The 23,891-nt window shown below is 46.4% G+C and overlaps 1 protein-coding gene across 1 annotated transcript in view; it reads right to left on the minus strand.

The window, feature by feature from the left end:
• Positions 1-5,128: 5,128 nt before the first annotated feature.
• nab (NGFI-A-binding protein homolog) overlaps positions 5,129-23,891 on the minus strand; it is a 223,685-nt gene continuing 204,922 nt past the window's right edge. The window contains exons 10-12 of the mRNA XM_084608183.1: positions 18,858-18,943; positions 14,522-14,758; positions 5,129-9,412 (exon numbers count right to left, since the gene is read on the minus strand). Coding sequence (XP_084464309.1) covers positions 9,000-9,412; positions 14,522-14,758; positions 18,858-18,943 — 736 coding nt within the window. The 3' untranslated portion in view covers positions 5,129-8,999. The remainder of the gene's footprint in view (positions 9,413-14,521; positions 14,759-18,857; positions 18,944-23,891) is intronic.

Consider the following 23,891-nt stretch of genomic DNA (forward strand, 5'->3'; position numbering starts at 1 on the left):
AACTCAGTCTTCGTTTTATGAGTCTTGCTACCAGCGCAGAAAACTTTTTCACACGTTCCTCTGATAAGTCAGAGTAGTTCTAACAATTTCGAAATGGAGTTAGAAAGTTTTCTTTTTCAATCATTAGAAGGAACGAAGCCTGTAATACTTTGTCATTAAGGAGTCCCGACAGTAGTCCTACATACTGAACCAAGTGTCAAGTTATCCCTGTGAAGGAAACTGTAATGATCTATTGCACTCGACACAAAGCACGACATGGCACGAGGCATGCAGAGCTGTTGGCGCCCTTCTTCGTCAGAGGTGGGAGGCATTCAAGCCAAAATTTCTAAATAAGGCTTCACTCATCCGCAGCGAAACGTTTCACTGTTTACGAGTTTTTCAAGAGAAAGCAGCAGGAGCCACAAACCGGATGGCAGAAAAGGAAACACTCGCTGATTGCTCTACGCCCTTTTTTAGATGTTCACGAGTAATTCTCTAAAATGGTATCCTCGCTCAAAAGTGTCAACGACAGCAACTGGCCTTGGTTTCAATAAACGCTAACCCTCGCTCGTTTTCAGAAAAGTTAGCTAGCCCAGTTTAACACCATTGCGGCGTACCCTTTCTGCGGGCCAAAGGGCTGGGCCCGTAAAAAAAAAAAAAAAAAAAAAAAAATCGGAAATAAAATTTTTTTGACCGCAGATTGCTAAACGTTCTAAGACCACATATATTATGCGCTCACACTTGGTTGTTTTTAGGCGAAAGCAAAGGAGCCATTTCTACAAATTCTGCCCTCTCTACAAGCAGGCAATGGTTTATGGCGTGTTTAGATGGATCACGTGCAAGTTTTCGCACTGATGACACTGTTTTAGTTCAGTGATCTTAGAATTGTTGGAAGTTTATACAAAACAATAATAATGATAGCGGTGATAATACAGGAGAACATGTCGCACACGAATGGCACGATGGAGATCGAGGGGTGTCCTAGGAAGTGGACAGGGCAGAAGCAGCAGTGCTTTGAGCATCACTGCTTCCGCGTCGTCGTCGCCCACACGGCGTGGGTTGAGGAATCCGGGCCGCACTGTTTGCCGGAACCACTGAGTGGCGCTCACGGACGCAGAAATCTCATTGAGCGCGTCAACGGGTGCGCCCGCTGCCGGCCTCGACCCGCGCCATTCAGCGCCGATGAGCGACGGGCCATCTCTGCGGCCGAAACCCTGGGTCGGCGCCAACGCGAAGCGCAGAGCCGAGTGCGAGGGATCCGACCTTCAGCGTACGCTGCGAATTTAGAGCAGTCCGCGGTTTCCTTCTCTCCCGCTTTAACGGAAGCGCTGTGCATGCTGCAGCTGCTTACTGGTTCTTTGTAGGCCATTTAAGAAACGCGGGGCCGATCTCATCTGTATGGGACTGTTAGCTAGCTTTTACTTATCGCCGATGAAGGTGAAAGGAAGTTACTCGCTGTAGAAGAATAAAAATTAGACAATGAAGTCGAGTAAAACCGAAGCTAATGTACGCACACGCAGACGGATTTCGTTGCGCTGTATATATACTGCATACCCATGAACCACGATACCATCAGCCCAATATTGGCGTGTGTTGGCAGTGCACATTGACAACAGAGTACCAATATTGCGTCATCGGTTTGTGTTGCCTAGGATAATTTTCCTCGCTGTCTGGCAGCAAAATCCGATGTCTGCGCCGTTGTCTGTGCGTGCTCGTGTCTCGCATTGTGGTCGTTTTCTTCGCCAAATATTTGCCAATACAATGCTACGGAATAGCTTGGCCGCCAAAATTTTCAGCTTCAGGGAATTCATGCTTTTTCAAAGCAAATTCGCTGCACATATTTTCTGCACATTTATTTATGCTGTACGATCATTCACGTATTGACCCATCACGTATTGAAAATGGCGGATCTTCAGTGAAGCTGTTTCATTAGTTATGTTTGCACGAATTATCTTTGACACCACTGTATAACTAACTCCTTTTGATGCTACACATTGTTCAGTTGTGATTTCTTTTCTTTGGCTAAATTTTCAGCTAAATTTTGTTGCCTGAAAGCGTTCAATAGTTGTTTACCCGCTCTCTTCCGTTTAAAACGTCTGGAATCTGAGCACAATACAATACTGATTATTTAATCTGAAGCAGAGTCGACGATTATAGATAAAAATAAATAACATCGTAGCTGCATAAGTTTTTGGAAAATTAAATCCAAGAGAATAAAAACTTATAACTACAGCTGTTTCCTCACCATTTGCATGTTTTTCGCGATTTTATGAAAGTAACAAGCTCTTCCAACAGCTGAACACGACGTATCGAAACGTTGCAGCCAGTGTGCCCACGCATGAACCTCGGGAGGAGTGACATGTTTAAGATTTTCCCACTTTTTCTTGGACAAACGCAGTTTCATTATGACCAGTGGAAATTTAAAGTATACAATTCATTAATTCGCTCCTAGACTAAGGCGGAAACCTGACCTGCGTAGAGAAACATTCCGTTCCGCTTTTGATATCCAACGAATACAATAATGCAGCTATCGAGCAATGATTTAACGCTTCATGCCTCGTCTGCAACCTGCCGCACTGACCATGTCGACAAAAAAAGGATTCGTCTCACTTTGTCCTGTTACTATGCCCTGTAACCTGTAACTTAATCCTGTAACCTGTCTGTAACTTTTAATCCTTGTGGTGGCAAAAACGCATAAACAGATAATAACATGGTTTCTCGGTGAAGCCACATTTCTATCATGAACAATTTAACTCCGCCGTAGAAATTTCAGTGCTCCTATGAAAGCTGTAATACAAGGGCGTATGAATTTTGGGGACACAAAATTTTGGAGTAAAAAGTGGCAGTGAAAAAATTATAATGTTGTTAAAGAGTACTTTTAGAAACATAGCTGAACCGGAATGGTAGTTTGAGGTTCACTGATACGAGCTCGTGGAGACTGCCGAAGCAGTCGCCTCTATAGTCGCTAGAAAAGATTTCAGAGCACCACTTTCATATTCCTCGCATCTCCGGGCATGGAGACCAGAACGCTGCTGCAGCCTATTGTTACCGGCACAATAAGTAAGTAATTTTCAAGAAATTTGCTAAAGGTGGCATTTATACGACGATAGTGGGTTTTCTGGAGGATATGCATAGAAGCACAAAATTATTCTTGAATAAGCTGCGGTTATTTTTCCCGTTCTACGGGGAAAATAACCGCAGGAGAGCTTTAAGACCTGTCCAACTTACGACGTTAATGCTTCAAAATATCACTTATAATGCCGAGCTTACGCAGCCCCAGGAGTATTCGTTCCACATCTTTAGCGTGTGGAGGAAGACGTAACCGAAAAACTTTTCAGTGAATCTAGTCGTATCTGTAGTAATGCATCGCTCTACAACGTTGCAAGTCAATGCAAAGTTTATAGACGATGAGCTCCGAAGCAAACATCAAACAAATCATGCCAAATTAGAAGCTTCAGCAATGCATTGGATGCATCACTGTACCTTCGAAAATCTTTTAGACTACAGGAGAAAATCTGCAGGGGGCTCATTAGATGAGAAACACCTCTGCTCACACATAATCGACAGTTGCAATACATGTGAACGGGTAAAAATAGCAGTGCGCAGTGTCCTGGGTCTATGTTAAATGGTGCAACGCTAATATTTTATATTTTGCATACTCGCTCTGACTGAATCACCTGATTTTGATATGTCTTGTGCTCAAAATTCCGAGACTAAAAAGCAGAATCAGTGGCACAGTTTTTCGCGAAATATATCAGAACCAAATATCTCATTTAATGCTCTGCAGGAGGGTTAGTTTTCTCAAACGAGAAAAGTGAGTGCAGGCGGTTTTTAAGGCTTTACTGGGCACGAGCTGGATTGCACCTGTGTCGCTTTGTGCCTGAGGTAATAGTTTGTGTCTTGCATTGTAGCAGTCAGCCTTCCACTAAATAATAGATGCTAATGACGAGGTCCCTTACTTATGCAGGCATCGCAGATTAGGGACGCGAGACTCGCCCGAAAGAGTGTTGTCGTAAGCTGTCATTGATGGAAGTAACTAAATTGCAACTATATAATTGTAGAAATTTGAGTATATATACAGGTAATTTCTAACGTGTTTAGTAATGTTCCTGCTCTAGCAATATAGCAACCAAATGAATTGCTTTTACGGGGTAATTTCACAGCGAAAGTAAAACTCTACATCGAAATCAGTTTTATTAAAACAATTCGCCGCTCTATTTCAGTTGGTGCAACGCAGTACCGACCAGTTAGCTCAATACTTTGTACACACGCCGAATTTCAGTTCGCAACCTGCAAAGTCAAAGCTCCAAAAGCTCTTCGATGCTTAGAATGTAATATCTTCCATTCACCTGACATAAGTAGCATTTTTCAGACTAAACAGAGTATACTATACTGAGTATTAAATACTGCATGGGCTTTTATCGTTAGCGGTTATAACCACCGTTCCATATTGAAGAACTCATCATTATCCCTGAACCACGTCAAATAGTCGTACTGCTGTGCTTGATTTTAAGGAATAATTAACAGCCTGCACGCTGATTTTCTACCTCTGTTTCGGTGCTGACCCGCTTTCCCTCGCAGTCATAATCACCAAACTTTAACCCCTACTTTAGCGATTGCTCGGCATCAGGACATCAGCGCTGCCACGTGCACCGGTAGCAACTGGGTCTCCCTTTCTGATGACGTTCTTAATAGCCGAGATTGTGCCTTCCTTTGGAATGAGGAATATAACATATATGATCAGCCCCTTTTTCTTTATATGTTTTTTTTTTCTGAAATTGGCTTTTAGTAGTGCAAAATATGAATTCTGACAGACCGCTTATGTTCGCACATTACGAAAGTAAGAAGATTCTGGCCAGAAGGATAGAATGCGCATGTTGGAAGCCGTTTTGAAATTGTTAGGCAGTTCCATTTCATGCCGAATTTCCGGCAAGATTACAATTTACCACTCTTTTCGTATATTCTCTTCAGAAAAAGGCATTAGTACATGAAGGTTACGATACCAAATTCAAGGCAATTTTTTTCCTCTGACTAGGCCTGGAAGTTCCGATAAGAGGCCCTGCCACAGGATAACAAGAACTCACAGCGTGATCACAAACAAACAAAAAAAAAAATCCGAACACACGTCAAAACAGGGGTGACGGTGGATTAAACGATTAGAGATGGTCCAAGATATTCAGTTGCCACTGCATTATCCCCCAACCATGGCTTGTAGATGAAGGCATTTTAGGTTTATTACCAAAGGCCACTTTAGCATGTCCTGGTAATGATTCCCTAAATACGAACTCCTTTTGCATAAAACCGGCAGTCCCCAGGCTAGTGCCTTGAGCCTATACATTGTCTTTTCAAGAAATTTTGTTTAAATTACTTTCCTTTAATTTTTCCCGTTACTATCGATAAGATATGCTTCAAATTAGGAGAAAGCCAGTTATAATAAGTATCAAGGCAAGGTCCTAAAGGTGCTACCACCGACATCGACCACCGCCCTATTCTGGCGGTCGGAAACCTCGTTTGAAAAGTGTTTTGCCACTGCCTATTCAATTTGGATCTCGGTAAAGTAACGCATATTTACTGCTTGCCGAACATAAAACCGGCGGGAACTACAAAGGTTTCGTGCTGGGTTTCTGTTTCCACCTCTGACCAAGGCATGCAGTCATCATGACACTAGTGAGGACTATCTGCCATGTCATGCCTATCCAACCGAGAATCTGGATTTCCGCATAAAGAATCTTGTCTCCATCAAAGCAAATCTAATCAAAAGTCAACGTTCTTTCCAAGGCTGACTGACACCATGGCCTGTGCGTCACGTACAGGTTCCCACGCCTCTTGCAACAAAGCAAAGACGATCAGATCAGCATGATGGACTCAGTGTCACGATCAGAAGCTGCTTATTGCGAAATCAAACTTTAGAAGTGTCCAGGGGCCTGTCTTTCAAGTAGCCACTACAAGCACAGCACCAACACCACAGTGAGCTCACAAAGTACGTCCCCTCCGCATTTTTAACGGCAATGCTGCCACACGGAGAGAACAAGTCGGCAGGCTAAAAGTCGCGACGTTCTTTGCTTATCTCCTATTAGTACTAAACATACCAAATGCCAATACTGCACGAGTCGTAACGTGTCGGTCTCCACACCACGCACTTTAGTGGTAACGTCTTGCTCAACGCAACGCCTGTCGAGAAAGAAATAGCTGCTCATGGAAGGAACGTAAACAATGGCTTGGTAATAGAAGAAAGGAATGGAAACTGCAGACCTGAATGTGCAGATAGATCTCTTTGAGAACTGTCAAGCGAGCCCATAAAACACTTTTATGAGGAAGCATGAAATAACATTCACCAACAATACGATTCACGGACGCATCCACAATCCTTGAACAGACATGTGACTGTTGCCCTGAAAGGGATTTAACGTCAACGCCGCTGCTCCAGCTCCAAGCGCTTGAACAACGAAGGCATAGAAAACGCCAATAATTCATATCCTTTGTGTGCCTTATGGCCTCAGTTTCGGTCATGTACGCCATAATTGTAAACAACAGAAAATATTTTCACGCACGTTTGATAGCATAAGTGGTCGTACCTTGACTTGCCAAGCACACTGGCTCCGATCTTTAGCAATGGACTGACGGGCCAAAGGCAACTTTCCGTTTGTGGCGCTTCCATGAACTTTAATTTAATCTCGACCCTCCGAAGCAAACTATTCGGCCCAAGCTAGCGCTGGCTGCCCTATGGCACAAGTCCAGTCTCATTTCATACCCTATTAGATTTAGGCTTCCACGTGCTTCAGCGACCAGGGGCCGGTTTCTATAACGATCCATTTCTTTTCCATTCCATTTATGGCTACTCCACCTGCCATATGGCGTCTTTATAGAAATATGGCCATGCGACCATGTTAAAATAAACGCGTATCGACTACGTCTTGCCAACTGGCGCCCACAGCCCAGGGTGACGGAACTAGACGACGCGCGTAGCATGCTTTAACACCGCTAACACAGTCTTGGGAAAACTGGGCGTCAGTTGTGCGACAACTCGGGCAGCCTGGCGCGTATGACTGAGCAAGGATGGTGTTCTTCAGAAGCTGTCTTTTCCGAGAAGTCCACTTCGGTCGCATTGACAATATCCCACGATGGGACAACAAAATATTTTGCACGAGCCAAATGGGTGTGCATACAATTGTTTCTAGCCTGCGGAAGCTGCGGTAGTGACAGCGTAAAATATCATCAACGTGGCCGAAGTGGTCATTGCGCAATACGCGACATTGGGAAAATAGCATTCCAGGCCTGAATGTGGCGGCACAAGTGCTGGATAGCAACATCGCCGCGACTAGACTGGGTGCGTCTGCGATTAGCAGTATGCGTTATCTGTTGTTGCTTTCCCCGTATTTACGTCACGGCCAAACGAAATGGATCATTGCAGAATACGGCCCCGGATTAAGAAGAGGACCGATGACACCAAAACGCCTCTTTATTCGAAGGCTCCCTCGGGGTAGTCAGTGTCCAACCGGGAAAGTGGCAAAGCCTTATTTCCCGTTGAAGTTTGGGACAAGGCCGGCTGATGGAAAACAATAAATATTTTCATAATTATGCGTCCGTGTGATGTGAGTGCAGGGTACAAATATCAGAAAACCGCACTCCTGCGTTAGGATTCGCCCTCTAGCTCAGTCAGGAGCCAGCATGCTATGACGATGCATTTTACCGCCGGAGCGGAAGGGATCGGCTCGCCGAACGGAAAGGACACACCGCAATACACTCACTACTGCAATCTGTGCGGTAAAAGGCTATCGCGACGCGTGAGACTAGGCGGACCATGGGCGCGTTTCGCGTGACTGGCACCGCCAGGAGCAGCGCCGACTAGCAAAATGGAAGGGCGCCGCGACAGAAACGGGCTGCTCGGTGCTGCCGGTTGCAAAGCTCTATTCAGGCTACGTCTAGAACCATTCTAGCTGGTATTAGCGGGTAGAACTGTTTCCTGGCCGCAAAGGTAGCCGCTGTGCCCAGTAACAACGAGTGGAGACCATGATTGCCCAGCCGCGCAAGTGACATTAGCTTCTGCGCCGAAGACGATCGTCTAGAGTGCGCCAAGCTTCACATATGGAGCATCGCAGCCGACAGCACCGAAGCGCCGAGTAGACTGCGCGAGCCATTTGCGGCCCCCAGCCAGCGTCCATCAGCTCTGTCCCCGAGGCACCTAGAAAGGCGCTCTACCGCCGCGTATGCGCGTTGCTAAGGGGCCGGAAATGGAGGCACAGGTTTTCACGATGCCAACTAGAACCGCCTCAAAGTGCGGTGGAGGCCTCGTTCGCTCGAGCAGACCAAATCTGTCGCAGGCCCAATCGCTGACCCCGGCGCCACCATTTCAAATTCACACGTCTGCAGAGGGCTGGCTCTAGGGTCGTCGAGGAACAACATTCTGGCACTACAGTGCAGGGCTCACAGGGAAAACAGTAGCTACTGTCATTCACCAACTTCGAAACAGGCGACCTCCGTCCAAAGCGCATCGCCGATGGCTTATCGATCAGTCTGCACGAACCCTTTTGTAGTGCTTGCCCCGGCGAAACTGGTATGGACGACAAGACTCTCATATCCGCCTGTTCCAGCAGGCACTGTCATGCGTCTCTTCCAGGTCGGAGACGGCTGCCTTCCCAGGATGTGTCGTCCTGGCGATCAAGATCTGCGCTCGTGTGTCTTCGGGGCCATTGTCCCTCGGACGGGCACACACACACCACTAAGCCGCACGGACCACACACTAGGGGCGCTCTTTCCCACACTCGCCTGTAGCAAAGCGGCGATAGACGCTGTATGAAAAAGTGAAACGGCCTGCGATCGCGATGTAAGGCTCTTCCGCAAAGAACTGCGCACACTCAACCGAGACGGTATAGTTGCTCAGTCCTGGTTCGCGAGAGTGACAGCGAGTACCCATGCTACTAGCGCTGTTGGTGTGCACTCAGAATCTTTTCGGAGGAGCCTGCTGTCGCGAGCAGCGGCTCCATATCTTCGCGACCCCTACACAACGGCCGCGCGGCTGCTCAGTCCATCTTGACGCTGGCGCCAGCGGGGGAGGTGGGTTCCTGCTTCATGAGACTCTTCTGTGACAGTGCGAGCAGCGCGTTGAGGCTGTTCTCTGCGTCGGCCGCATCGTCCATCGGAGGCGGCGCCAGGCCATTCGGGTGCTGCTGAACCCCGTGGTGGAGGTCGAGTCCGTTGCTTCCCGGCCGGTCGTGGCCGTTCTGCAGAGATGGATGCTGCGGCGGAGGAGCCCCCTGGACCATCCGGGACGTGCCCACGTAATCGCCCCGGTCCAGCCTGGGAGGTCTTCCGCGAGGGCGTGGTGGCGGGGGTGCTGGCGGAGATGAAAGATCCGTGGCGCTGCAGTGGCTGTTGGGGCCGCTCGACTCCTCGGACTTGATCTGCGACGCCAGCTCTTTGATGACACGAAGACCTGCGCACAGAAGCAGTGGATAAGCAGGTGTGGGGTGCCGCTCATGCTATCGTAAGACCGAGCTCTTTGCTTTTTACAAAGGAAACAGGGCAGACACCTGCAGGCTCAGGTGGCCAATCGAACCCGGTCTCTACCTTTCGTACAAGTGGGGCATCCGAATGGGTAAGTTTCAGTAAACCTTTTTTGACAAGGTTGGAGTTGTCGGATGGGGTAACTAGGGCAGTCACATCGTAACAGTAGGGTGTAGGTAGTCATGACGTGTCGAGATAGTCACAAGGATTGAATACAAGGGAGACGAACAAAAAGGGAAGCAATTACCTCAGGTCGCAATGCAACCCCCGTCGCTCACATAATTCTCACATATATATTTAGCTTTTTACACAAGACAGCTATTCAAGCAGGAAGAGGAACATTAAGGTGAAAAATGGCGATCGTAACATTGGTGTATAAACCATGGTTTTCTTTGGATGCGCATTTTGGTGGGCTAGTTGGTGTGTGAAGAATGGGGATGAAAACAGCGCAAAAACAAGGACGTAACGACACAACACAACACTAGCAACTGAGGTTTATTGGCGGACAGACGTAACTTAAGCACACCAAAATCAAACCGCACCGGTTGGTCTACTATCGTGGAGCCTGGTGGAGCCTGCTTCTAGCATCTGTGCCTGGGAGCATAGACTAGAGCTGACTTCATGCTCGCAGGACACTTGGAAGACACTCTTAGTGACAGTCCTGGCAATGTCCCGTTTTACCAGCTTCGAATGTAACGAGGTGAATGGACAAAACGGTTTTCATAAGCGTGGCTCATACCGCCAGCACACGTGGTCTGAGTGAAGTTAATCAAATAACTACCAAATGAAAGCCAAATCAGTTTCCTTGACCTCATACTATATTTCTATCCCTAGAGCACGTTTGGTATGAGCCATGCTCATGAAAGCAGCTTATTCCACACATTTCATCACATTCGAAGCTGGTAAAACAGGCCATCGTCAAGGCTGTCACGAAGAGCGTCATCGAAAGGTCCTGCGAACATGAAGCCAGCTCTCGTCTACGCGCCCAGGTCAACTTTTCCGCAAGGTCAACATACCACACAAGAGGAAAGTTGAGTTCTCTAAGAAAAACAAGAATCGCTTCGTTCTGGACTTCCGGAATATCTGGACTGGAACTGAGAGCAATAATGCAGCATGCCGCGGAAGCTTTCCAGCCTTAGACAAGTGCAGCGTCATAAAAAGTTACACAGGAAAACGCACGCGCGAGATAATCAAGCCCTGTGCATATGTAAGATCGGAGATGAATGTGTCAGCACACAGTCTATAACACTGAACTTGCCTTCCTCGACGACCGCTTTCATCCGTGATTTCCTGGATCTGTTTCCATCTCTTTCGTCACGCTTGACGCTCATTCTGAGGTGCCAGTTTTCCCTCATTTTTGGGGGTGACAGATGTCAGTTGTAAACATTTATCACATACGCTTATTCAGAGCTAAAATGTCCCTTTCTTACCTTTCATCAGACTGATAGCCAGCACCTTGCTGTTTGATTTTTGTGTGACTATAGGTTCCTTCTGTCTGTCAATAAACCTCAGTTGATAGCGCTGTGTTGTGTAGTCCTTTTTTGTGCGCTGTTTTCATACCCAGTCACTCAATAAGGTCACTTTCACAATTTTTATGAGATTTTCAGAGTGGCGATGACAATTCATTTGCAGGATTAATTATGGATTTGTACATTAATCGATTAGTCTCTTTCGGAGCAGCAGTAATGTTCTCCCAAGTCCCAAGCGTTCTAGTGTTTTAGTACAAATGAAACTAATATGCTTTAGATTTACCAACTAGCCCGTTCTTCCACCCTTGCTAATATGCTTTACTCAGGACATTTTAGTTGTAAATATAACGCCGAGATACTTACATTCAAAAGTCCTGTGCAATAGTAAATCCTTCAAAGCACTGATGTTAGTAGTGATGTTAGAGTTTTAGTAAAATATATTTTCATTTGCCAGGTAGACCAGCTAAAAAGCCAATAAATGAAACGTTTAGATGCAAGTGATCTTTTAATGTGTCAATTACCTAATATAATACACAGTCACCTGCATAGAAGCGTATTAGTGATGAAATAGGGTGAAGTAGTCGTGTCATTAATGTATATTAGGTTTAATAAATGGTCAAGGACCGACAAAGAGCAATGCAAAATAATACATCAGCAAGACAGGATTTGACTGAATCATAGAAAATTAACTCTTCCCTTTACTTTAATACATTAAGGCCCACAAACCTTGCGTACTACATAAAGGGTATAGACAACACATAAATAGATAAAGGGATTTACATGAGTAGAAAACACTACAAATTAATAAGAATACTAGCAACCTAACTAATCAAGCCCAGATATTTAAAATGGCAAATTATTTGAATAGGAGATTACAATGTATTAAAATGTCGAAAGCATTATAAAAACCTAGTTCACCTGGGATCCAATATCAAAGGTGCACATAAGTTCATGCGCAAATTCAGTTAGTTGTGATAAAGCGCTGAAACCTTTTCAAATTCGTCCTGAAAATGAGAGGAGACGTTCGTTCCAGAAAATATATTGTATCAATGCGGATCATATGTTCCAACATATTGTATTATTACAGCGTTAATAGCATAGGTTTGTTATTTATTAAAAGCTGCTTCTTGCCCCATTTGAACAATGAAAACCCCTTCGCTAGCTTCCAAGGCAATGGTGAAGTAGGAGAGTTTAGCGACTCACGGAAGATGATGGTTAAAGCGAGCAGTCCACAATGAATAGCCAGTAAGAAATGTGCTGGAATACCATCAGGCTCAGTCAATTTTTGTTTCGAATTTCAGTATTAGATTCAGCACTCAATCTTCACTAATTGTCATTTCACCTCTCCTATTTGCTGCGTCAGGAAGCTCAAGAGATGGAACTTCGTCCAAGTACAATAAATACATGGGCTGAAAGTAGGCATTGATTGTGTTAGATTTTTTCACCTGACCATTAGTGGTTTCATTACTGCATTATTCATCATGACCGATGAAGACGCTGATTTCCTTGGCAAAATTAAATGCCGATATTTGCAGACATTGCTTTTAAAGGCCCACTGTCCACCCTCCGGTCGAAAATATTTCTTCCCCGGTGACTGTGAGACTTCGCCCCTGGAACGCAAGGCCGCAAAATGTTTTTGAAAAGAGTAACTAATAACGCAGTTACAGCCACCGCAATCACCCGATTCTATCCCGCCTCTCTCCTTCCGTTCCCTCGCAAAGGTTTTTCACTCTCCTGCCCGAGGTCGTCTAGCCTCCGCAATACAAATTCCCCTTCCTCCTCCGCGTTTGGCGGGAGGTGGGGCGTGGCTCTCCGCGAGCGCGAAAAAAAAAACGGTCGAGGGAGCGCGCGCCTCTGGATTCAGTCTGGCCGTGGCGAGGGAAAAGCGCGCTGCGAGCGGTAGACACCCATCCTTCTCCCGTCAGTCAGCGAGACGGACCAATGGACGTCGTTCCCGGTACGTACGTCATTATCGGGGCCCGTCGGGCCAGCGCAGGAAGCGGTGAAGCTGGCTTCTCAAAGGAGAGCATGAGGGAGCTTTGAATTGTATTTTCGGTGCTTTGCGGCGCGCGTGTCGCTGTAGAATTTTGCACAGACTATCTCCGGTACCTGATCGAAACACTGGGCTCTTTTTCTTAAAAGGGCCTTCCCTGGACAGTGGCCCTTTAAAAAGACCGCCAAGGTGACAGTTTAAAAAACAATTTTTTGCTAGATTTGCTCTGTTCCATCTGACAAGGCTGACAGGAATTCTTTTATGGACCTCGGTCGTTGTGCAAATGACAGTCTTACAAGCTGCGCTTGCCCAAGAATAGCTATGATCCCCACAGCCGAAGTTAAACAAAGTGCCCGGCAGACAAAAACACAAATGGAAGTTTACTTAGGCTGACACGTCATCCTTGTCTTATCGGCCCTGGTTTCAGCCAGAAGTCGAGGCATCACGTTGAAATCTGTGCCGCTCAACTGTCACGGTAGCCAGACTACTTATTTGCTTATCCAAAAATACCATACCTCATCATGTCCGCGGCTAATTTAATTCTCACTTCTACTCTTAGTGTAACTCATTCTCAAGAGCTAACTAGCTATGCCTTGTATACTACTAATAATAAACTTTTTGGCAAAAACTGAATACCAGAAACTGAATTTGGCGCATATTTTGGATATTTTTTTTTTCGATTTTAACCGAAATCCCACTCCACCTGACACAGAAGCCATATTGAACGTGCACAGTATATGAGACTATTCTCTAGCCTCAAATACATTTTATGCACAAAATAAAGACATCGCACCAAAACTGTAGGGACAGCACCATGAAAAATAAAAGCTAATAATTTGTTGTACTTTTTAAGTCGATTACTAACTCCATATTGCCGCAGCTTGACGTGAGCCAGTCATCCCGAATATTTCAGCAAAGGGGTGCAAGGAAGGAACAAAAAATTATGTTATTAGGGTGTGGAAAGAAGGTGCCTTCATTCTGCATCGGATGCAGTTGGGAAGATGATAACGATAGGTAAAAGCGAAGCTTCCGCACACGCGCACCTTCAGGAAAGTTCACCAGATAAGTACTAGCAGCACTGTTAAGTATGGTCCGGCGTGATACATGGATATGACATAATATGGTATGGTATGGTGTGGTATGGTATAGTATGGTATGGTATGATATGGAATGGTACGGTATGGTATGGTATGGTATGGTATGGTATGGTATGGTATGGTATGGTATGGTATGGTATGGTATGGTATGGTATAATATGGTATGGTATGGTACGGTATGGTACGCTACGGTACGGTACGGTATGGCAGGTATGGTATGGTATCGTATGACATGGTATGGTATGATATGATATGGTATGGTATTGTACGGTACGATACGGCATGGTACGGGTATGCTATGGTATGGTATGGTATATTAGTTCAATGTCCCGAAGCGACATCGGCTATAAGGGAGACTGCAGTGGACCACTCGTGTAATTTCGACCGCGTGAATTTCTTAACGTACACTGGCGTCGCACAGTACACGGACGCAAGGCACCCATGTGCTGTACGATGCTATCAGCACTGCGTCCACGCACCTTCGTCCATGAGCGTCTCTTGTACCAGCTGCTTGGTGATCTGCGCTGATGTCTTCTTGACGTTGGCCATCTTCATGTTGAACACGTCTGCGGCACTGGGCTGCGGCGGTTGCTGCGGCTGCTGCTGCTGCGAAGAGGCCGGATTGCCGGACTGATTTGAGTCTTGCGACGGCGAGTCATGCGCCTCATGGCTCAGCGTGGGCGAGGAGTTGTTGCTGTACGCCGAGAACTGCGAGTCTGCAAGTAAACGCCACCACACAGGACATCCATCAGTCGGCGTGCGCAGTAGAAAAATGTTATACCCACATCTTTAAACAGGCGGGAAAATAACGGAATGTTAGGTGGAACGACCACACGGCAAATGTTCTGGTTTCTAGTAGAAATAATGTGCTCCCAGATAATCGCATCATGCGCAAACGTTAGAATGCCTCCCGCTCAGAGAAACGTCTATCATGTTTCTACTTCACACACCTACAAACGCGCCCCGTAAATGTAAAAAATTAAAAACGAAGCGTTATAATTATGAATTGACTGCATATTCACCGTTATTTTAGGAAGATACCCAGACGTAAGTTTTTTTTTTTTTTAAGCAGTGCGCATTCATGCTTTCAAGGGGGTCATAACTATATTATTCCTGCAGTTTAAGGGAAAAGCGAAAGGCAGATTGTAGAGTTCTTTATGATGTCGGATATATTGAACGATCATTTCCCTAAACCACAGCCTTCTTTTTGTCACACTGATAGAATTAAAACCAGCACACCAAGACCAGCAATCCGCACCCTGACCTTAGTGCACCGTAGTACTCCATTATTATCAGTCCCATATACGTAAGGCCATACATGAAGCCAGCGGTGCGTAGCAGTTGCTTCCTGCACAAGCCAATCCTGGCACTGCAAATTGCGCTGTGAGTGTGCGGCAAGTATCTTTTTCACAGCAATTCTTTATCAGTCACGTGTGTGATGAACAAACTGCGACAATCAAACAGTGCCGTCAGTGTAGATTCCGCCAAGTTGCATACAGAGCCAACAGCGCTGGGACACTGACTTATCCTTACAGGAGTGCAGACATACAATTTTGGTTGCGCGTTTTATTCTTTGCAATGATGCGTCATTCATGGCTACACACGGATTACCACGTGGTGTCTGTCTACTGTAGCAAAGTCATTTATATTCGAATTTCTTCTCTCACCTGTTTCATTGTGTTTAACCAAAGGATTCAGTTCAGTTCAGTTCAGTCGTTCAGTCGTGTCCGACTCTTCGTGACCCTATGGACAATATCACGCCACGCTTTCCGGTCTCTCACTATCTTTCTAACATCACATAACTTCATCTGCAGCGCCTCGAGTATGCCATCTAACCATCGCGTTCGCTGCCTACCCCTTCTCCGGTGACACTCAACCTTTCCCAACATCAAATCTTTCCCCAGCGACTCCTCTCTTCTGATCAAATGACGAAAGTACCTGAGCTTTAACTTTAGAATTTGACCCTCCAATGAGCAGTCAGGGTTTATGGTCGACAACATCGACTGATTTGATCTTCTGGCAGTCCAAGGAACTCTCAAGAGTCTACGCCAGCACCACAATTCAAACGTGTCAATTCTTCAGCGGTCAGCCTTCTTCACAGTCCAACTCTCGCATCCATACATCACAACTGGAAAGACCAATCTAAACCAAAGGATATACAGCGCTAAATTTTTGACGAGCCACACAGAAAGACTATTCGCGCTATATATGTGCACTTGTATCTTTCAATAAACGTAGTTGGAGTCATCGCCTGTCCCATTCGTCTTTCTGTGTGGTTCGTCAAAAATTTAGCGCTGTATATCCTTTGGTTAAACACAATGCCCCACCAACTAGCCCAGCAAAAGATACTATTACCCTGTTTCAATTTCAAGAGTCGATTCATGCCTATGACGACAAGGTGCTATAAAGGTGAAATAAAATATGAAAAAAAAATGCGATTTATTCGCTGTTTCGCCACGCGTTCTAATTCCCCCTCTCGCTATAGATTAGTCAATCTTAACGGCAATGAGGCGATGAAATCGCAGTCCTTTTTCAATCCTCGCGTGACCTAAATGCCACTTTGGCGTCATGTTTGTCGCTCGTCTATTGAAACACAAGTAAGAGAGATGAAAAATGCAGTTATAAATTAGCGGTCGTAAGCGAACACCACGGGGTGATCGATGAACATGCAATAATCGCTTACGCGTAAATAGCGTGAAGAAAACATGCAATCGAACTTTGGTGTCTATACTCCTTCAAAATTTAATGCGCAATCATTGCCATATATACATTATGAAAATGCTCCTAAACAATGCACTTATATACTAATTAATGGTCACAATTAATACGACTTGTTAGTAGTGCCAAGTTGTGGTGCTAATTAGCTAAGCTAAGCAGTAGTAAAAATTAGAAAAGCTGCTTACTAGTGTCAATTAGAGACCTTAATTTTAACAAAGTTGCTCTAACGTAAACATATGAGAGATCACTAAACAAATGTTGAGGGTGATCCTCAGTTCGCAAACCGAGCAAACGTTTCGACAAGGGGGTCCAGACGAAAACAATACTCCTTGTCGAAATGCTGACTCGGCTAGCGAGCTGAGGCTCCCCCTCAACACTTGTTTAGTGCACTGTTGGATACTTTGTACAGGCATCTTATTTCTCTTGTTCTACCCTGCGATGTAAACAAGTGGCTCCTGTATACGGTATGAGGTATTGGCATAATGCCTTTAAGCAATTGCACTGAATGAACGCTTCATAGCAGTATAGAGGTAGCGCACCCGAGTCGCGACCAAAAAGGCAGTGGATCGATTCCACTTGACCATCATTCCTTTCAGCGAAAGAGCTACCATGAATCTCGGGTCAGACAAGCTACATATGCAGGCACATTTGTATGGCTTGGCTAAATCGAGGCTTTCTAAAATTGCTTCTTGCACCTTCGCCAGCATACACTAGGCAGTATGTTAATAAAGCAGCACAAATCAAGCACACGTTAAGTCAAAATGAGTCAAGCCAATATAAGTCACACAAAACTAAAGCTAACCATGCTAGCGCGCGATAAAACCTGAATAGTCCCGAACTAAACCGCCTCGTTTTTGTTTTGTTTTTGTAACACTGACAAGATCAGACACTGTGGATCAGACATATACGCCGCCGCTCTCGGCGCCTAACATGACGACGTTACTTGATCTCATGACGGCTCACACCTCGGCTATCATTCATTGTTTGCAATTGCATTTCACCTTTCAGCCATCATCTGCCAAAGTATCTCACAACTCAGCCATGTCACGCGTGTTTACCCGCCGACCATTCAAATGCTGTGTTGTCGTTCTCTTCCTGTGTCTTTGTTTTGAAGTGCGCTAGTTTGATTTCCAAGATGAATTACCAACTAGCCCGTTCTTCCACCCTTGCAAGACCATTCAAATTTCGGTCATGTCATCTGCCAAAGGCCGACCGCCTACCAGCTTCGCCGCGAAGTAATCCGATTGGTGCACAGTCTGATGAAGTCAAGCCGTCTCATGACGTCCCAGAGCCCTGCGACCGACCAGCGCTAAGTGATCAGGTGACGTGACCTCATGACCTGATCACTTTGCGCTGATTGGTCGAGAATGAAAACGCCACAAGGGCAGCTGACCTGTCCAACCCAATGCAAAAATTCAAGGAGGACATCCGTGTTTGTTTAATTTGGGGCTAAAGTCGCACGAACTAGACGAAAGAAGCCACGCGCCTTAAGTATTCACATTAAATATTCCGAAAGATTCGCACACACAGTTCGCATTCTGTACTTGCAGTGAGCAAGCGCACGCAACTATATTATGGCAATCGGTATAAAACACGCAACACTGCTCCCGTGGCCCTCAAACAGTTTATTCGGGCAACTTGAACCCTGTGAAATAAATTCAGTACATGTGGTGTCTCGTTTCTATCGTCTAGGACATAGTTAAAGTAAACCAACGAAAGGTTGAGGATAAACCCCTGTTCTCTAGTCAACGTTTTGATAAATCCACTTGTTGCAAACGTTGGCTAGCAGACTGAGGCTCACCCTCATCCCTTGTTCGGTTTGCTTTCACTGTGCACCCCGTTCTGCCGTTGCCTAGAATATGCCGTTTTTAGCAGTTTTCACTGTTCGCCGGGTGATATTCCGCCCGACTTCGGATTATAACTGAGCTGTCTGTTGCACTTCGAGTGAAACGTGAAATGGCCATTTCGAGAACAAATCATTCGTGTCTGAAGTCCAGCTAGCAGTTCAGTACTACTCTTTCGTCTCCCTGCTTCTTCCATCCCCGTTTTCCGTGACGCTGGGCCACGCGCAGCCTACGCAGATGCATGTGCGCTTACCCGTGTCATCGGTGTCCACTTTGTCTTGCTCCGAACAGGAGGAAAGTCGACCGTACTGGCCCTTCGCTGCTGCGGTGCTGCAGTACCTGAGGGGAGAACACAGATTCGCATTCAGCCATACTTGCCATGTGAATGTAACACAGTGAAAAATGTTCTGACGAAATCTTTCTCCCCCCTCCCCCATGTCCATTCGTATGAAGCTGCGGACCGGACTGCACGTTGTCGGCTTGGAAGCAGGAACCAGATCAGTTCAGAATCGTGAGGCTTTTAGAAAAATTTGCTATTTTTTTTTTTTTTACTATGACTAGTACGGTGAGCATATCGACTTGGACCGCCAAAGCGTGCGTTTTGTTTTTTTGTTTTGTTTTTTTTTTTCACTCTATTTCAAAACCAGTTACACCGACCCCTAAATAGATTTATCAGCATTTTAAAGCACAGCCGCTGTAAACGCGTCTCACAGTGTGTTGCGAAGCAAAACGTATAGAATGTCAAAAACTAAATCCGTGTTGGAAAACAAAAATGCTACATCGTCCCATATCGCCGATTCGGTTCATATTTCAAAATTTCTAAATTTTTCGACTTCAGACTTTCTCGAGTGCTGCCACCTAAGCATCTATACATGGACTTGATCAGAGGACACAATCAACTGTGGCAAGGTGACAGGAACACTGCTTTGTCGTTCCCCCGACAAGTTATGGGAAACTTTTGCGCTGTGCGATTCGAGGCGACACCCAAGTGGCCTCCGCGACTCCAGGCAGGGTCCTGGGCAAAAGCAGACAGCCGACAATGCTCCCTGGCAGCTTTGTTCTCGACCCAAGCCAAGGCAGGGAGCCGTTGTTCAGCACTACAGTTAAGGCATACGTGTACAATACCTAGAATAATAATTAAAAAAAAAACTGGCGGCGAGATACGTGCTAAAAAAACTAAGAATATAAGAAGGAAGAAAGGGTTGATGTCTGGCGATAAAAAGTGGCAGCATCGCTCTCGGCGGCGCACCCATCACATGTCTTCGGAAAGGCGCGGGGACTGAAGTAGCGAAGCGAAATATCCAGCGGGCCATTGAGCCCGTTGATTGACAGCCCGTGTCAGTGACGGGGAGCCGCGGCTGCACGTCCCTCTCTGAAGCTTCGTTTTTTTGTTTTTTTTTGCCCCTTCTCCCTCAACACTGCTCATGGAGCTCTATGCGGGACGTCGTGATCATGACATGCCGCGGCAATGATTCGCTACGCTCCTTCAATCTCCACACTTCGCTGAGTGGCCCGCGCGTGGTCGGACGGGAAACTTTCCTCCGGAGCTTGGTACCTTCGAAGAACACCAATGCTCGTAGTTGTTGAGAATTTTGGAGGATATTATGAACCTGGCACTGAAGCGCGCATACGCATTCGACAAATTACACATGTCTCGTTTCACTAGTTTAGATACGTAAGCCATGTTCTGCGCACTTTTGGCACGCCTTGTAGCAGGAGGAGTGTGGCCGGGGAGCTTGTGCGCGGAAAGCCGTGCGAACACTTGGTTTGATCGGAAACGGCGGTTTTTGCACTGGGACGCTCATCTGGGACTCGGCGAGGCAACCACCGTGACCTCTCTGCAAGCATGATATCGGAACAGCCAAACTGCATGTTTAGAAATTTAGTGCAAAGAACCCAAAGCACGAGCCAACACATACATCCTCAGTGTTCCCATAAGCACCCTCCTACAACTATATGTGAACGCGGCATCTTAACATTTTGGACGCAGTGTAAAATGTGCTGCAATCACTCGACTGTTTTTAAACCCTTGCAGTTGCCTGTTCCATCGCCTCCCTTATTTTGCATATATACAGGAGGTGCTGCCTATTCAATCTTTGCCGTCCAAAACATTGTGAATGCTATATAAACAGCATGTTGTGTGCACCTCATTATTAGCATTCGTTAAAGTTTCTTGCGCTGTTTCGTTCGTCACCGGAAGCGGATGCGCAGAAAGTCCGTTTCCGGGCAAATCAAGGATGAGAAGAACTGACCTTCCAGAGCCCACGGGCATTCTTTGTTATCGGGGTACGGTAATTTGTGCATACGCGATCAAAGTTCCAGCACCGTGGTCAACTAGCGCGAATACCCAGTTGCGCCTGCTTAATGGAATTAAGATACGCGCCCCACGGAATAGTTGGCGCATACAAGGATAGCTCTCCAGCTGGAAGCGACATCAGATCACGTGTCGCGCTGCTGCACTCTATTTTGTCAACTATGGAACCGCATGGGCACTGAAGGCTCGATTCTGCCTTCTTTGAGTTGGTTAGTGAGTGCGTTTCTTCGCTGCAAACTGGTTGTTTGTTCGACGCCCAAGGGACCTTCAAAGCACTGCCTGGCTTCCTGCTCGCCAAGGAGCGGGAATTATAAATAATTGGTTCACAAGAAAAGGAAGGAGCAGTATCCGTCACACTACTTCTGTGGACACCTGAAACGCACCGCAATGGAAAGGAGGAAGGTGGGAGTGAAATTGGAAAGAGAAAGAGGAGCCGTAGTGAAGGGCTACGGAGAAATTTCGACCACCTGGAGATCTTTAACGTGCGCTGACATCGCGGCTGGTACAGGCGAGTCACCGCCGCTTGCGGCTGGGGCTGGCCTGACACCGAATTTTTATCTGTTGTAGGCCGTCATTGCACACGCCACCGCTGGTGGTGGACGACGACTGTTGTTGCGGCGCGCGCCTTTCTTTTCCTCTTCCTTTTCTTTCTTCTCTATATTCTCTTCTGTCTGCACGAGGCAGCGGAGGTGGCTCAGCTACAGAGCCAGTAGCAGGCCCGTGCATTTTCTTTTCCTTCTTCCTACAGCCACAACAACAACAACAACAACGCTGACATCACACAGCACACGGACGCCACTCCGTTTCGCCTCCATCGAAACGCAGCCGCCGGCGGTCGGGATCGAACCCGGAAACTCCGGCACCGTTGTCGGGCTTCTTACCACTGTAGCGTAATTCCCGGGAGGAGCGGGAATTACGCTACAGTTTTCCAAAAATTGCTTCCAGCACCAACGCAGCGCAACTCCGGTAAGTGCACCGTCATGCGCTCTCACGACAGGAAAAGTTGACCAATCGAACAGCAAGATCTGTTCCCAAGCTGTGTGTATGCCGCTTGCACGGAAAAATCCGCCGCGAGTAGACGCGGACACGAGGGAGTACAACTTTCCCCTTTTGCGATACACCCTTCTTCGGGAGAGGGCCGCTCACTGACGTCTGCACGGAGGGTCGCCACACAGCCTTAGTCGTGGATCCCAAAATTTTGTTAAGCTCCACAGTCATACAAACTCCGACAGCCACGGTAGAAAGGCTGGCGCGTGCTTTAACTAGCTCTTGGACGATTTACGCACATATTACGTCTGTCTTTTGTTGTGGCGCAGGAGAAAGAACCGAGCATGTTCGCTAATTTCTTCCCAAGCGCTTGTCATGTCAGGGATGCATGCCGATGACAGCTCACCGCGTTCAATCCAATTTGCGTTCCTTGCGGCTCTGACGCGTCTCGGACAACAACATGCAAACAGGCGGGTGACTAATGGCCGCCCATCCGCGCGTGATCGCTTTGTCTCCGTTGGCAACTCGGTTGCGACGCTAATTTTAGTTGGCAACTATAAGGCTGCCCGGGAGTGTGTACTGGGCAATCGACACGCCGTAAAAGAAGGCCCCGCTTTGGGCTTTCGGGCATCGCAGTTTGATAAATGAGCGATCCAGGACTTCGGCCGACTAGTCTTGCTCCCCATTTTTTTTTCCTTCCGCTCGCCATTGCGTGAATGGACCACGATAAGAACGCCAACAAGGGGGTACATCGCCGTTGCGTTGGAAACTGTTTCTCACACACACTATCTGCACTGGCTATCTTTCGGTTCCATCGCACTTGCTAACTTCTTATGACGATGATAAAAAAAGCACGAAATGCGGCATCGACAGTATTTCCCGAAAAAAAAAAAAACGGAAGAAGATTTCAATCGGCCCTCTCTCAATAATGTTCTTTACTTATTCGTTCTCTACTCTCTCATACGGAACTCTGCTTTAATAACGTCGTTGGCGTAAATTACTTAGCTGGATTCGGTTCCCCCTCTAATGAAGGGCTATTTGCCACTCTAGCAGCTGCTGCTGATTCAAAGTGAGAGATTCTAACTTTGCGCGACAATCGGCGGCCAATCAATATTTCGGTGCTGCTAAACGGAGCCAGTAAGCTGACGGCATCAGATCGTCAATAACGTACAAGAATGAGGCCACCTATTACACTGTTGTCTCGTAGAAGACTCTGCTTTTGTCTACGCGTGTGTCTTCTCAAGCTATGCGAGGAAGGCTGTGTGCGCTTCTCTGAGGTCACAATGTAAACAAATTAGGCAGGAAATAATTTTGAACAATACCTAGCAGGAGGCAAGAAATTATACGCGTCCTCTTGCAGAATTGTTGGCGAGCGCACTAAGGCTGCCCTCCCACCCCACCCCAAAATGTTCATTTCATTTTGCGCTCACAACAGACAGTGTCTTCTCTAACGGTAACGACGCTGTGACAAAACGATCAGCGGGGACCCTTCGAGAGTATTTTGGTATACACTATAATAATGAGTAGACGAGCCGTGAAATATAGGGGCATGAGATGATTCAAAATTTTAGGATAACGAATTGAATATCTTCTTATTCGGTTCGCTAAACGTATCAAAGAGCGCGCGCATTCAATGAAATTCGGAAAGAATCGAATTTATGAATTCTTGAACAGTTTTTATTAATTATCACGAATTTTAAACAAAGCACAGCGTAGTTTTGTCTGAAGATTGTTTCAAGAATAAGGCGCTCCATGACGAGCAACAGCACGCTGGTGCAATCGATCTGCGCTGGATGAAAGTTAGCGCCGCGAAACAGTTCGTTCGTGCAGCGGCGCTTTTATATAACACTACATGTCACTCAAGATTTGCCCGGAGACCAACGTCCATGCACGGCCAATGAATGGGAATACAAACAGCACTGAAAAAAGGACGTTACACGTTCTTGTTTGACAAGGTCGTTGTGTGACAACACGCCGTGTCGTCAC

The sequence above is a fragment of the Amblyomma maculatum genome, chromosome 6 (assembly GCF_055883805.1).
Source record: "Amblyomma maculatum isolate TAMU_Amacu chromosome 6, ASM5588380v1, whole genome shotgun sequence".
NCBI classification, from domain to species: Eukaryota; Metazoa; Arthropoda; class Arachnida; order Ixodida; family Ixodidae; genus Amblyomma; species Amblyomma maculatum.